The 12,236-nt window shown below is 39.0% G+C and overlaps 1 protein-coding gene across 1 annotated transcript in view; it reads left to right on the top strand.

Annotated features, from left to right (window-relative positions):
- The first annotated feature begins 4,530 nt into the window (after nucleotides 1–4,530).
- Nucleotides 4,531–12,236, top strand: part of hepacam.S (hepatic and glial cell adhesion molecule S homeolog) — a 36,064-nt gene continuing 28,358 nt past the window's right edge. The window contains exon 1 of the mRNA XM_018241668.2: nucleotides 4,531–4,642. Within this exon, the coding sequence (XP_018097157.1) occupies nucleotides 4,558–4,642 (85 nt within the window). The 5' untranslated portion in view covers nucleotides 4,531–4,557. The remainder of the gene's footprint in view (nucleotides 4,643–12,236) is intronic.

Genomic DNA, 12,236 nt, shown 5'->3' on the forward strand with positions numbered 1-12,236 from the left:
CTATACTTAGTATCAAGTCCTCTAATTTAGAATCTTGTGCTTACTGAAATGTAGGGTTGAGTTGAATATGACCTACGGCTGTAATATGCCTTTCTGCCTTTTTATAAACAAAGAGATTAAAAGCGTTATAGCTGGCAGATCATATTGTTAAAGAGTAAAAATAATGGGCCGATTTAATAAATTACTTTTTTTTCCGTCAATTATGCTTTCCCCCAGTTTCTAAAAAATTGGGATAATGTTTTTGCTGCAAATCATTACTAAATCAGTCCTCTAGTGATGTAGAAAGATTCATTAATTAACAATTAAAAAATAAAACAAATGCAATGGTTGTTTACAGGTGTGTAAAACAGGCTAGCCATAGATCAACCAACCTTAATTAATTTAGCCTTAATCAGCACTGGAAATTCTGACCCAAAGAGCAGCTAAAAAAAGGGCAGAGCTACTACCAGGTTCAAACCAATGTCTATGGCGAACAATATTTCCAGGCTCTGGTTTCTGCTTTGCTGCTAAAGCCATTACAAATGACTGGGACCAGGAAATAATTCAAGATTTGTTTTGGTTAGGCAAAATATAAAGTCCACCACCTGCTAGAAAAAGTGATAACTCATATGTTTAACATCCTGCATGTTGATCTTAAATGACTTTTATAATGATTGTATTGTAGTTGTTCCTAAATAACTGTAAGCTAAAAATTCCCTGCTTATCTAGACAATATTTTTAATCTTTTTTTCTTACTTATGAGTTCCATTAATGAGTTAGCCTATGTAATATAGCATGATAAATTCATTACTCACTCCCGAGAAAGGATCCAAGAGGACACTTTTTTCTCTGTGCTGTGGAGTGGCCGGGCATCTGATTAAATCCATATTCCCTCATGCAGTGAACCATAGAGCTGCTGTTGCAGCTATAATGAATTCTTTGATGTCTTCAACAAACATTTGAAGGGTTCGCTTTCTCCCTATTCAGTGTAACAGTGTTTCTTAACCTCTTTCTTAGAAGGTCAATGTTGGCATAGTCATTCTTCTTCCTTAACTAAATTAAAAATAATGTTAAGTTTGGTTATATGTTTTCATCAATTTCAATTGCTACACAATTCATATCCTCTTTTTTATGATCTTTTTGACAAATTGCTAAATGATTTTTTGATCTAGATATCAAAGGGATTTACATCAAGGCAAACATATGAAAGGGAAATAATATATCTGTAAACTTCTACTGACATGCGATCATTAATTCAGGATCTTAAAAGAAAAGGACTTCCTATTCTTGCATTCAGTGCCCCAACTGAGAAAAAAAAAGCACTGCCCTCACTAACAATACAAACAAAGTTTTTGACAGATTATGCCTTCAACCACTGAATCAAAAAAGCAGTTTAAATAATATGCCTTATCTCTGCAAAATGCATGTACATATAAAATTATTTTTAATGCAGTTGTAAATAATGAAGTAAATGCATTGTTACTGTGAGCATAAATTTCATATTATAAATACAATTTGTGGTAAAAAAATAAAAAAAACAGCATTTACATAATTCTTATAAAATTTTGCATGTTAGAGATGATCTAGTCTGCACAAAAGTAATACCAAATTCATATTTGTAATATTTGGATTTGTAAAATAAATTTGCACTTGATGAATGCCGTGTTTCCCCCAGTAAACAAAAGTATGTGCTATATAGGGTAGCATGCTATTGAAATATAAACTAAGCATGTCCAGTAACATGCTGATTGTTTCTGCAAGGGCAGCTTCTTTACAAGAGCTTTAATAAATCACTCCTGGCTGCTGTTTGGTCTATTTTCTCAGTGTTCCCTTAGATGCCACTTTTGTTTTAAGAAAAAATAAGCTAACCTCCCTCTTGGTTAGAGGCCTCAGTGCCTTGGTTTCACCGCCTCTCAGCTTATTGCTTCCCAGGCCTAAATCATCATTTGAATAAAATAGGGCTGCTGGTGTGGTCTTTAATCTCAATGTTTCCATTATGTGATTTGGCTTTTCACACAGGCAGATCATGCCTGGCATATTATTTTTAGTTTGAGATCAATACAGATATTCTACAATAATGTCTTTATTAATATTGTGCAATATCATGCAAGATACAAGTCAGCCCCAGTCAGCCCAAGATAGTAAGGCCCAGGAAAGACATAACTATGACATCATGTAAACATGACTTGAATCTAAGGACACTTTACTCAACGCAATGGGTCACCTCGGGACTCCCTTTTTCATATTTATTACATGCTTATCTCAGTGTTTAGTACAGCAGAGAAATGTTTGGGAAAGTGGTTGTTATTTTTAAATGTGTATATAAAAACTGAGATAATCAAAAGTAAATGGTGGAAAATAATCGTATTAAGTGGTGCAGTTTACATGTTTATCTCAATGTGTAATTATTAAAATCACTTTACAATCTCCTAGAGATACGTACATAATTAGAATTATCCTTTAGCACTAACACATTTCCACAGTGCTTTACAGAGATCATTCATTATTTATACCAGTCGCTGCTCCAGTGGATCTTATAATATAATAATAATCTAATCTTATAGATGTCAGTAGCTCATACACAGTTATTTTCACACATGTGGGACACTGCATTTACACAAGGGACATTATACTTCACGATCTAAGTACATGCGCCGAGTATTGCACTGTATGATTCTTCTTTTTTTTTACCTCTTGGATCTGTCACGTATTACTACCTAAATTCTGAACAAGTGCTAAGCTCCTGGTCACGGGAGGAGCCCTCAGCTACTCAGATGACACCAGGTCTTAACTTGAGAGAAGCAAATTGGCACGTTCATTACCAAGGATAGGACGGAAGGCAACAACAGCTTCTTAAGGATTAGATGATCAAGTGTGGTCAAGCGGGGGTCGGTACAGGCAGAGTTCAAGAATAGTCAGGCAGGCCGGGGTCGGTACAGGCGGAGTTCAAGAATAGTCAAGCAGGCTGGGTCAGTACAGGCAGAGTTCAAAGAATGGTCAGGCTGGCAAAGGTCAAGATTGGCAGAATTCAGCAGAGTCAGACAGGTAGGGATCAAAACCAGAGAATATGCAGACAAAATCACACCCAGGAACTAAACAAGTTAGACTTAACAAAGGGCAATGATTTTGGGCTTTAAATATTAGAATTTTCGCCAAAGACATGATGACGTCACCCGTGCGGCACGTAAAATTCGGAAATGTGCCATAGGAGATTGGCGCTTAGGAAGAAGAGGATGTCTGAGGCGGGCATCCCCACAGAGAGTGCAACGGGCGTCCCCGCTGGCCCACTAGACCACCAGGATGAGCCTTTACAGGATCAGTCGTGTTTTTGTATGTAATCCATATGCTGAACATATATACCCATTTATTGTAAAGCGCTTCTGGATATTAGTGATGTGCAGGTCAAGAAAAACTTGACACCCGACCCTAACCTGCAAAACCCTACCGAGCCATACTCATTTTGTTATGTAAGCTACATACTTCTTGCTCACCTCTGGTCCCAAGATACAGAATCTTTGGGAGCAGATAAGAAATGTACTTTCCCCAGTTTGACCCATGCCCAACCCTAACCCTCAATAGTTTGTTAAATTTCAACCACATCCCATCCAGTGATGTGTGCATTTATCCATTGGTTTCAGGTAAATGCGCACTTCACTAATGGCTATGATGGTGCTTTACAAATATATGTTAATAATAATAATAGTAATAATAATAATGGCTGAAGGGTTGTTGTTGAGCTGTGGCTGCTTGCATACTCGGCAGCAATCTCTGAATCTTTTCTGCTTTCAAAAGCAAAGTATCTCTGTCTAATTACAGGTCTGACTCTTCACTCCATGATGCACATATGGTGTTTGATTTCTCTGGTTCTAACCCGCTTGACCCCAGCCCGTTCTGTGGTTTTGCTTGTTCCCTGTTTGACCCTACTTTGCTTTGTTCCTGACTATGCTCATTTCTTCAGTCCACACTCTGGTTTGGTCCAGACCTGCTTCTGGTCTTTTAAAAGATGCATTTTGGCAGTCACTCTAGCCCTAGGTTATACCCCTGACCCCATTCATAAGTCCTTTAATTATCAGTAAGGCATCTGAAACTGTTATAAGTAAAAAGCAGGTGAACAGCAAAATAAAAATATGAGCTTTGAAAACAATAGCTAGAAGCAGGAGGTGGCCTTGAACTAACCTTTATTAATATGTTATATGAGGTATATAATTTTACAAATTGTTTAATTGCCTGATGAATGGGATTTTTATAATAATTCTCATACTCTAAATCTGACATTTATTTGAGTTATCCACATCTATCATTAGTAATAGATTTATTTATTAAAATAAGAAATGTTATTTCAGAGATGTATTTTTTCATTGTTGCTTATTTACATATGCTTAAAAGCAGAAATGTTTAAAAAATAAGCCTGACCAAGAATGAGGGGGGGCAGTGAACAATAGACAGAGCTGTCCCTATTCAAAGTGAAGTTGGCAAGGCAGGGTTGTGGCAGAAAATCTCCAAGCAGTGATATGGGACGTGCCCAGAATGGACAAAACATGCTAATTGTCTGTAAGGGATGGAAAACTTAAACTCAAAATGAAGACAGAGCGAGCAGGCTACTTAAGGGTTTTCAGCTCCCTTGCTGTACTTCATGTTACATACCTTCTTGCCATCCAAACAGGTAAGAGATCTGTTGAAATATAACACTAGAGTTTCCCTCAATGGTTTGTAGTTCAGCTGCTAAAAGAAGTGTTTGTTAGATTTGTTAGTCAGATAATATTAGAAAATAATAGAATATTTTTAAATTGTGCAGTGCAGTCTATGTAGTCACTTGAAGTGCACTACTAAGAATTCACATCAATTTTGCACAGTTATATTGCTTGTGTTAGCATTTATAATTAGATTTCCCAATAAATTAACATTTTACATCTGAAACACAGCCTCAATAGTAGTATTTTTTTTTGCCAGCAAAGGTATTTTTTAAAATCTGTAACACTCTGTAGTAGAACATCACCATGTATACTGCTTCTTAAAAAAAATACATTCTGAAATGAAAAATTCTTCCTAAATATGTAATGAGTAGAAAAGTAAGATTATTTATTAAAAACTGATTGCAGCAGCCAGTTTTTACTACAATTAATTTAGTGGGACAGCTCTTTTCCATATTTTCCAGAAATGTTCATTTTATTTTTTTAATAACAACAAAGCACATATCTCAATAAAGGGGAAGGGGGAAAAAGAAAAGCAAAGAAAAAGTAGAATCACATAAAAAAATTTGAAATCGACTAAATATTTAAAGGTAAACATCTAAATGTTTAGATGTTAACCTTCAAATAGCTGGCCAGTAAATTCTACTTATTGATGGGTTGCTATAGGTTACTAGACCTTGTATTACGCTAAGGGGCTGATTTATCAGTGTTCAAATTTGAATTTTTAATGCTATTCGAGTTTTTTATTAAGCGAAACTCTAATTTTAAAGATTTATTGAGCACAAAAAACTTGAAAATGTCATTTAAAAATTGTCAATCTAAACTCTTGCAGAGTTAATGTAGAAGTGCTTTTTTTCATTTGAGGTTTTCAAATTTTTATGAGAGTTGGTATGCCCATTGAAAATGATGAGTAGAATACGAATTTCATACATTCAAGTTTGTTACCTGATTTTTAGATTTTAATTTGATTTGTAAATAAATAAGCAAATATTTGAATTTAGTAACATTTTTAGTTTACTTAAATGGAAGAAATCTCTAATATTCAAAGATTTGAATTTTGATGAATAGGCCCCTAAATTAATTGTCTGTTTTTGGTTTAACCAATAATTACTTTTGTTTCAGAATACATATGTGACCCCAGTAAATATGAGGTCACATTTACATGAATATATGTCTGTGTGCACCAGCCAAGCCTAGTTGATTTATATATTCACACTCCCACCAATAGGGGTTGCCCATAAGCCCACATTGTGAGTTTCTGTTTGGTCAGTACACCAGTAACATTGGCTCTGTGTCTCCACTCATTTTCTTTAAAGAATAACTGTTGCCACAGCCACACCGTGGGCCTGTAACACATACTTATTTATGAAATGTGTGTTATTTAAATTCTTTATAATATAAGTTGTATGTGTCTTTTAAATGGGCTTTTACTGTTTAGAAAGATTTAAAGCACTTTTAAAGGTGTTTTGCGGAGCTCTCCATTACTATGTAGAATGAAATGGTATCTCCTGAAATTTGCTGGATATGATAGTTAACTATATATTGAGACACTGTATAATATACAGGTATGGGATATCTCATGCAGAGACCCAGTTTACCAGAAAGCCATCTCCCGTAGATTTAATTTTTAAGCATATAATTCTAATTTTTAAAAATGATTTCTGTTTTCTATGTAATAATAAAACCCTACCTTGTATTGTTTATTTTCATGTTTTTTTAGTATAGCAAACATTTGGTGATCAGAATTACAAAAAAAAAACTTATCTGGAAAACCAGTACTAATATGTATGCAGGGTATTGTGGGAATGTAATTATGTGTTATTAGTAGGGTGTTATTAGTAGCGAATTTTACCCGTTTAGTTTCGCCAAAAATTCGCTGCCAGCAAAATGTCGCAGATGCCAATTAAAGTCTAAGGGCGTCAAAAAAATGTTGTCGCTCGGCGAAATATTTTTGACGCACATCTTTTTTTTTGACGCACAACACCATACAAGTCTATGGGCGTCATTTACGCGGCGAAACAAGGTGAAAAAATTTGCCCATCCCTAGTTGTTAGTACAAAAAAACATTTATGGACACCTTTGTGAATGTTATCGACTGGTTTTTGACCAATTACAGACCTCAACTACTTCCTCGCAAAGTTTGTGTAATAACTCACCCTGGTAGTCTAGTGGGGGGACGGCAGGGACCCTGCCGTGCTGAAAATCTTCTGTGGTGCCTGTTCGCTAGGGTGCGCGCCTCTTCTTCTCACTGGTGTGATGATGCCAGCACGCAATAGCGCGAAATTTAAATGTACTTAAAGGTACATTTTTCATTTCCACGCTGCCTGTTATAGGAGTTTGTTCCTGGTGCTATTTGAGCTTTGTGCTATTCTGTTTGAACCTGTTTAATTCCTGTTGTGACCCCTGCCTGACTTCTGAATCCTGACCCTTGCCTGAATACCGACTACCTCTTCTGCTAAAATCCTTTCTGATTGATTTCCCGGTTTGACTCTTGCCTGCCTCGTACACTTATTCTCTGCCTGCCTCGACCCAGTCTGATCTGACTACGATTTTGCCTTACGCCTTGTACCACAACCTTCTGCCCAAAGACTTTGCTTACAGTTGTGCCCCTTCGCTTGTTTAGAACCTTTCGCCTTGCACCTCTCGTTTTAAGACCTGGCGGCATCTGAGTAGCTGAGGGATCCTCCCGAGGCCAAAGGCGGCTGCTACAGGCAGAAGCACGAGCCGAGACCAGGGTGCTTGGCATTGTTTCTAGATTCAGGGTGCCAACCGTTACATTATAACGGGCCCAAATGGATGAAGAAAGTCAAGCCACTGCTGTCGCTGCTCCTTCCACTACAGAAGCGATACTTACCACTCTACTGCAGCGCCTGGAGGAAAATGAGCAGAGGCAAGATTCTGCTGTACAGTCTCCAGTTCCTGTGGTCACTCCTCCTGTGGGCGCTCCTGTGGGTTCTCCTTCCATGCTGGGTAACGTGCCTAAGACCCATGAGCCTAAAATTGTTTTCCCCCGAGACATGGGGATAGAACCCATTTTTTTGTGTTTAAAGAGGCATGCAAACTTTATCTCAGCTTCTTCCCTCAATCTTTCGCCACTGGTGAGTAAAAAGTGAGGTTTGTAATGACCCTGTTACAGGGTGATCCCCAAATTTGGGCCCTAAGGCTACACTCCACTGATCCTGCCCGCTATTCCCTAGAGACTTTCTTTAAAACAATGGCGATACTCTACGATGATCCGGATCGTGCTTCTTCAGCGACTCTGCGATTCGTAAATTATGCCAGGGAAAGCGGGATGTGGAGGTGTATTGCACAAAAACGTTACCCCCTTCCTTTGATTTACGAATTGTTCGAGCAAGTTAGAAATGCAAAGATTTATTCTAAGCTTGATCTTAGGGGTAGTTACAACCTCATCCCTATCAGGGAGGGGGATGAGTGGAAAACGGCCTTTAACACCAGGAACGGCCACTACGAGTATCTGGTAATGCCATTTGGTCTTTGTAACACCCCCGCAGTGTTCCAGGAATTTGTTAATGATATCTTCCGGGACCTGTTGGGGTTATTCGTAGTGGTCTATCTAGACGACATTCTAATCTTTTCCCCTAACCTATCTGATCATCGTAAGCATGTTCTGGAAGTTTTGCTTAGGTTATGGAGAAATAACTTATCTCTTTGCAAAACTTGAAAAGTGCACTTTTGAGGTTTCTTCGGTTCAGTTTTTGGGGTTCAATATCTCCAGCAACGGTCTAGAAATGGATCCTGGGAAGGTTAAGGCCATACTAGAGTGGGCTCAGCCTCTTTCTTTACGTACTACTCAGAGGTTCTTGGGTTTTGCCAACTACTATCGGCAATTTATTAAGAACTTTTCCCTGATAGTAGCGACAATCACAGACTTAACCAAAAAAGGTGCAGATCCAAGCATGTGGCCCCTGAGGCTATTCAAGCCTTTGAATTCCTCAAGAAGGAATTTGTCATAAGGTTTGTTGAGGCCACTACCTATCCCTGATAAACCCTGGTCCCATATTTCGATTGATTTCATTGTTGATTTTAAAAACTGTGATTTGGGTGGTGGTGGATACGTTCAGCAAAATGAGCCACTTCATTTCCCTCCCACACCTCCCTTCTGCCAAAACTTTAGCTGTTATTCATTTCTAATATTTTTAAGTTACATGGTTTTCCGGTCAATATTGTTTCTGATAGAGGGGTACAGTTTGTTTAGAAATTTTGTCGAGCATTCTGCTTTCTGGTGGGGATTGAGTTGTCTTTTTCCACCGCATATCACCCTCAAACCAATGGTGAAACCGAAAGGGTTAACCAGTCCCTTGAACAATTTTTGAGGTATTACGTTTCTGACAACCAGTCCTCATGGGCTGAGCTATTACCCTGGGCAGAATTTGCTTACAATAATGCAACTCATTCTTCAACTGGTGAATCTCCATTCTTTATTGTTAATGGTTTACATCCCAAAGCATTTTCTTTTTCTGGTTCATTGTCCCTTGTTCCCTCTGTTAATTCTTCTGTCAAACAGTTTGCAAAAATTTGATCTGGGGTGCACGATCTGCAGCTTTCTGCAGCTACAGCCGCTAAGAAAAAAGCAGCTGATAGGTCTCATAGAGAGGCACCCAAATATCAGGTAGGAGACTCTGTATGGTTGTCTACAAGAAATATTTATAAGTTAAAGATCCCTTCTCTTAAGTTGGGACCCATGTTTATTGGTCCATATCCCATCATTGAGATAATTAATCCTTCATCTGTTCGTCTCAAACTACCTGATTTCTAATTACTGATTCCTTTCATGTATCTCTCCTGAAACCAGCTACACAGGTGCACCAACTGTCTTTGCCTCCCTCAGTGTTGGTAGAAGGTCAGCCTGAATTTGAAATCCAAGAACTCCTTGACTCTCGCCTTGTGCGGGGTAAGTTACAATACCTTGTTCATTGGAAGGGCTATGGCCCTGAGGAGAATTCTTGGGTTCCTGTTGGTGATGTTAGGGCTGATTGTCTTAGGAACCAATTACATCGTAATTTTCCTGAGAGACCTGGGGGTCCAGTGGCCCCCCAAAGAGGGGGGGGTAATGTAATAGCTCACCCTGCTAGTCTGTCTAGTGGGGTGACGGCAGGGACGCCCGCCACGCCGAAAATCTTCTATGGCGCCGGTTCTCTAGGGTGCTCGCAGCGCACCTCTACTTTAATTATAGACGCAGGCACACTGGTGTGATGACGCCAGCGCGCAATGGCGCGAAATTTAAATGTACTTAAAGGTACATTTTTTGCACGTTATAGGAGTTTGTTCCTGGTTCTGTTTGAACCTGTTTAATTCCTGTTGTGACCCCTGCCTGGCTATTTGACGATCCTGACTTGAATCCTGACCCTTGCCTGAATACCGACTACCTCTTCTGCTAAAATCCTTTCTGATTGATCTCCCGGTTTGACCCTTGCCTGCCCCGACCCAGCCTGATCTGACTAGGATTTTGCCTTACGCCTTGTACCACGACCTTCTGCCCAAAGACTTTGCTTACAGTTGTGCCCCTTCGCTTGTTTAGAACCTTTCGCCTTGCACCTCTCATTTAAGACCTGGAGGCATCTTGAGTAGCTGAGGGCTCCCCCCGAGGCCAAAGGCGGCTGCTACAGGCAGAAGCACGAGCCGAGACCAGGGTGTTGGCATTGGTTCTAGATTCAGGGTGCCAACCGTTACAGTTTGTCTTTTGCGAGCATTCACAGTTTATGTAATAAAATTTCGCAATCACAAAGCGTTTTTTGCAACACAATTTTCAGAGCAAGTGTTAACTCTAACCTTTGCTTAACGAAAATACTCAATGTAATCTTATTGCCAGCGAATGTTTTTTTCAATGAGAGCAGCACTAACAAAAATGCCATTTTAAGTAATGCTTGTGATTTTAAAAAAACAAACCCACTTTCCATTCATTCCTATGGGATTTTTAGAATGGGTGAATGGTGAAGTTCACCGTTTGATAAATTCACTTTGATAAATCTGCCCCTCAGTTTTGAACTGCTAAAAACATTGTTTTTTTAGAGGAATTCTGTGTGAAAATGTGATTTTTACTAAATGCTCAGTTAAAGGAAAGATATCTTGTCACACTCATCTTTTTCACAGTATATTACCCTTTCTCTATAATGTATGGTGCTTCTGCAAAACAAGGTTTTAAAAGTGTTTTACCTGCTAAAAATACAATCATACTAGAGCTACAGAGAGATCCTTTCTCCTCCGAGTCTAGGCTGAAATGAGGACTGTGAGTGTCCTCTCATTCTCACTTTGCAGCAGCAACCCAAGTCCAATCCCAAGTTTTAGGTAAAGTCCTTTAAGCTGTTATAGAAAAACGATTAATTCTGTAGCTTTCAGGACGTAATGAATAATGTCCTGCTTTCTGCAAGAGCAGTTCTTGCCCCGTTTCCCCTAAGCCATGTCCTTCCTTTCTATTAAAGCAATTTGTGCCCTTTACCATGTCCTTCTTTTCCCTTTAGCGGTTTGTGCCGTGTTCCCCTGAGTCGTGTCCTGCTTTTCTCCTGAGAGCCGTTCGTAACTTATTATTGCTGATCTATGCTGCTTATAAGAAATGTTCGGCTCCTTGCTACTCTACCCAAAAGCTGCTATAGTTTAGCCTTTCAACCTAAGCTTCAATGACAAACAGGCAGCTACCTTTTAAATTCTTTCAGGTAGAGTAGCACCGAGTGGAACATTCCTTGTAAGCGGCACATCCTGAACAGTGCTCAGGGGAGAACTGGAACATGGCTTTGGATCGGGTGGTTGGCTAAGTGTGCTGTGTGAGCAAGGCAGATGTTTCTTTCTGTAAAAAAAGACTGAGCAGAATGCCAAACTGACGATACTAGAAGCGTCTCCATCCCCTAACAGTCCAAATATTCAGTAACTGAATACACTGAAATTGAAAGAGCCAGAGTCACCTTAGAAATCTGTGAGGAGTCTTATACCGGAACTCCAAGAAAGGAGCAGAACAACAGCAGTTTTTGGCCAGCTTTAGGCAAATTTGACCCGAAAGGTACTTAAAAAAGCCTATTAATGCACTATGAAAAATTATAGTATATGTCCCCTTTAATAGTGCTCTTCCAGCAGAATCCTACATTAAAATCTATTTTTCAAAATAGCAAACAGATGTTTTAATATTTAAGTGTGCAATCTGACATAGGGCTAGACATGTTGTTAGTTTCATAGGTGCCCCCAGCCATGTGAGGTGCTCTGATAAACTTCAGTCATTCTTTACTACAGAACTGCTTCCCCCTCCCAGCAGCTTAGCAACAGAACAATGGAAAGTAATGAGATAACAGCTCTCTGACACATGCAATGCTAAAAATGTTCCCATGCCCAACCTAGTGGTAGATTTGAGAATAGCACATTTGCAGGACCCCTACACAACAGGATGAAGTTAAAGTGTGTGGCATGCACCTCACTTGAACGGCTGTGAATATTATTACACTAAAATGAGGCAAGTGTTGCACATTGACATATTCGTCCAAACATGCTCTTTGCATTTCCGCATATTATACTTTACTGTTAGCAGATCATGATGCTAAAATAACATCTTTAACTTATAGT

This window comes from Xenopus laevis, chromosome 7S (genome assembly GCF_017654675.1).
Source record: "Xenopus laevis strain J_2021 chromosome 7S, Xenopus_laevis_v10.1, whole genome shotgun sequence".
Lineage (NCBI taxonomy): Eukaryota > Metazoa > Chordata > Amphibia > Anura > Pipidae > Xenopus > Xenopus laevis.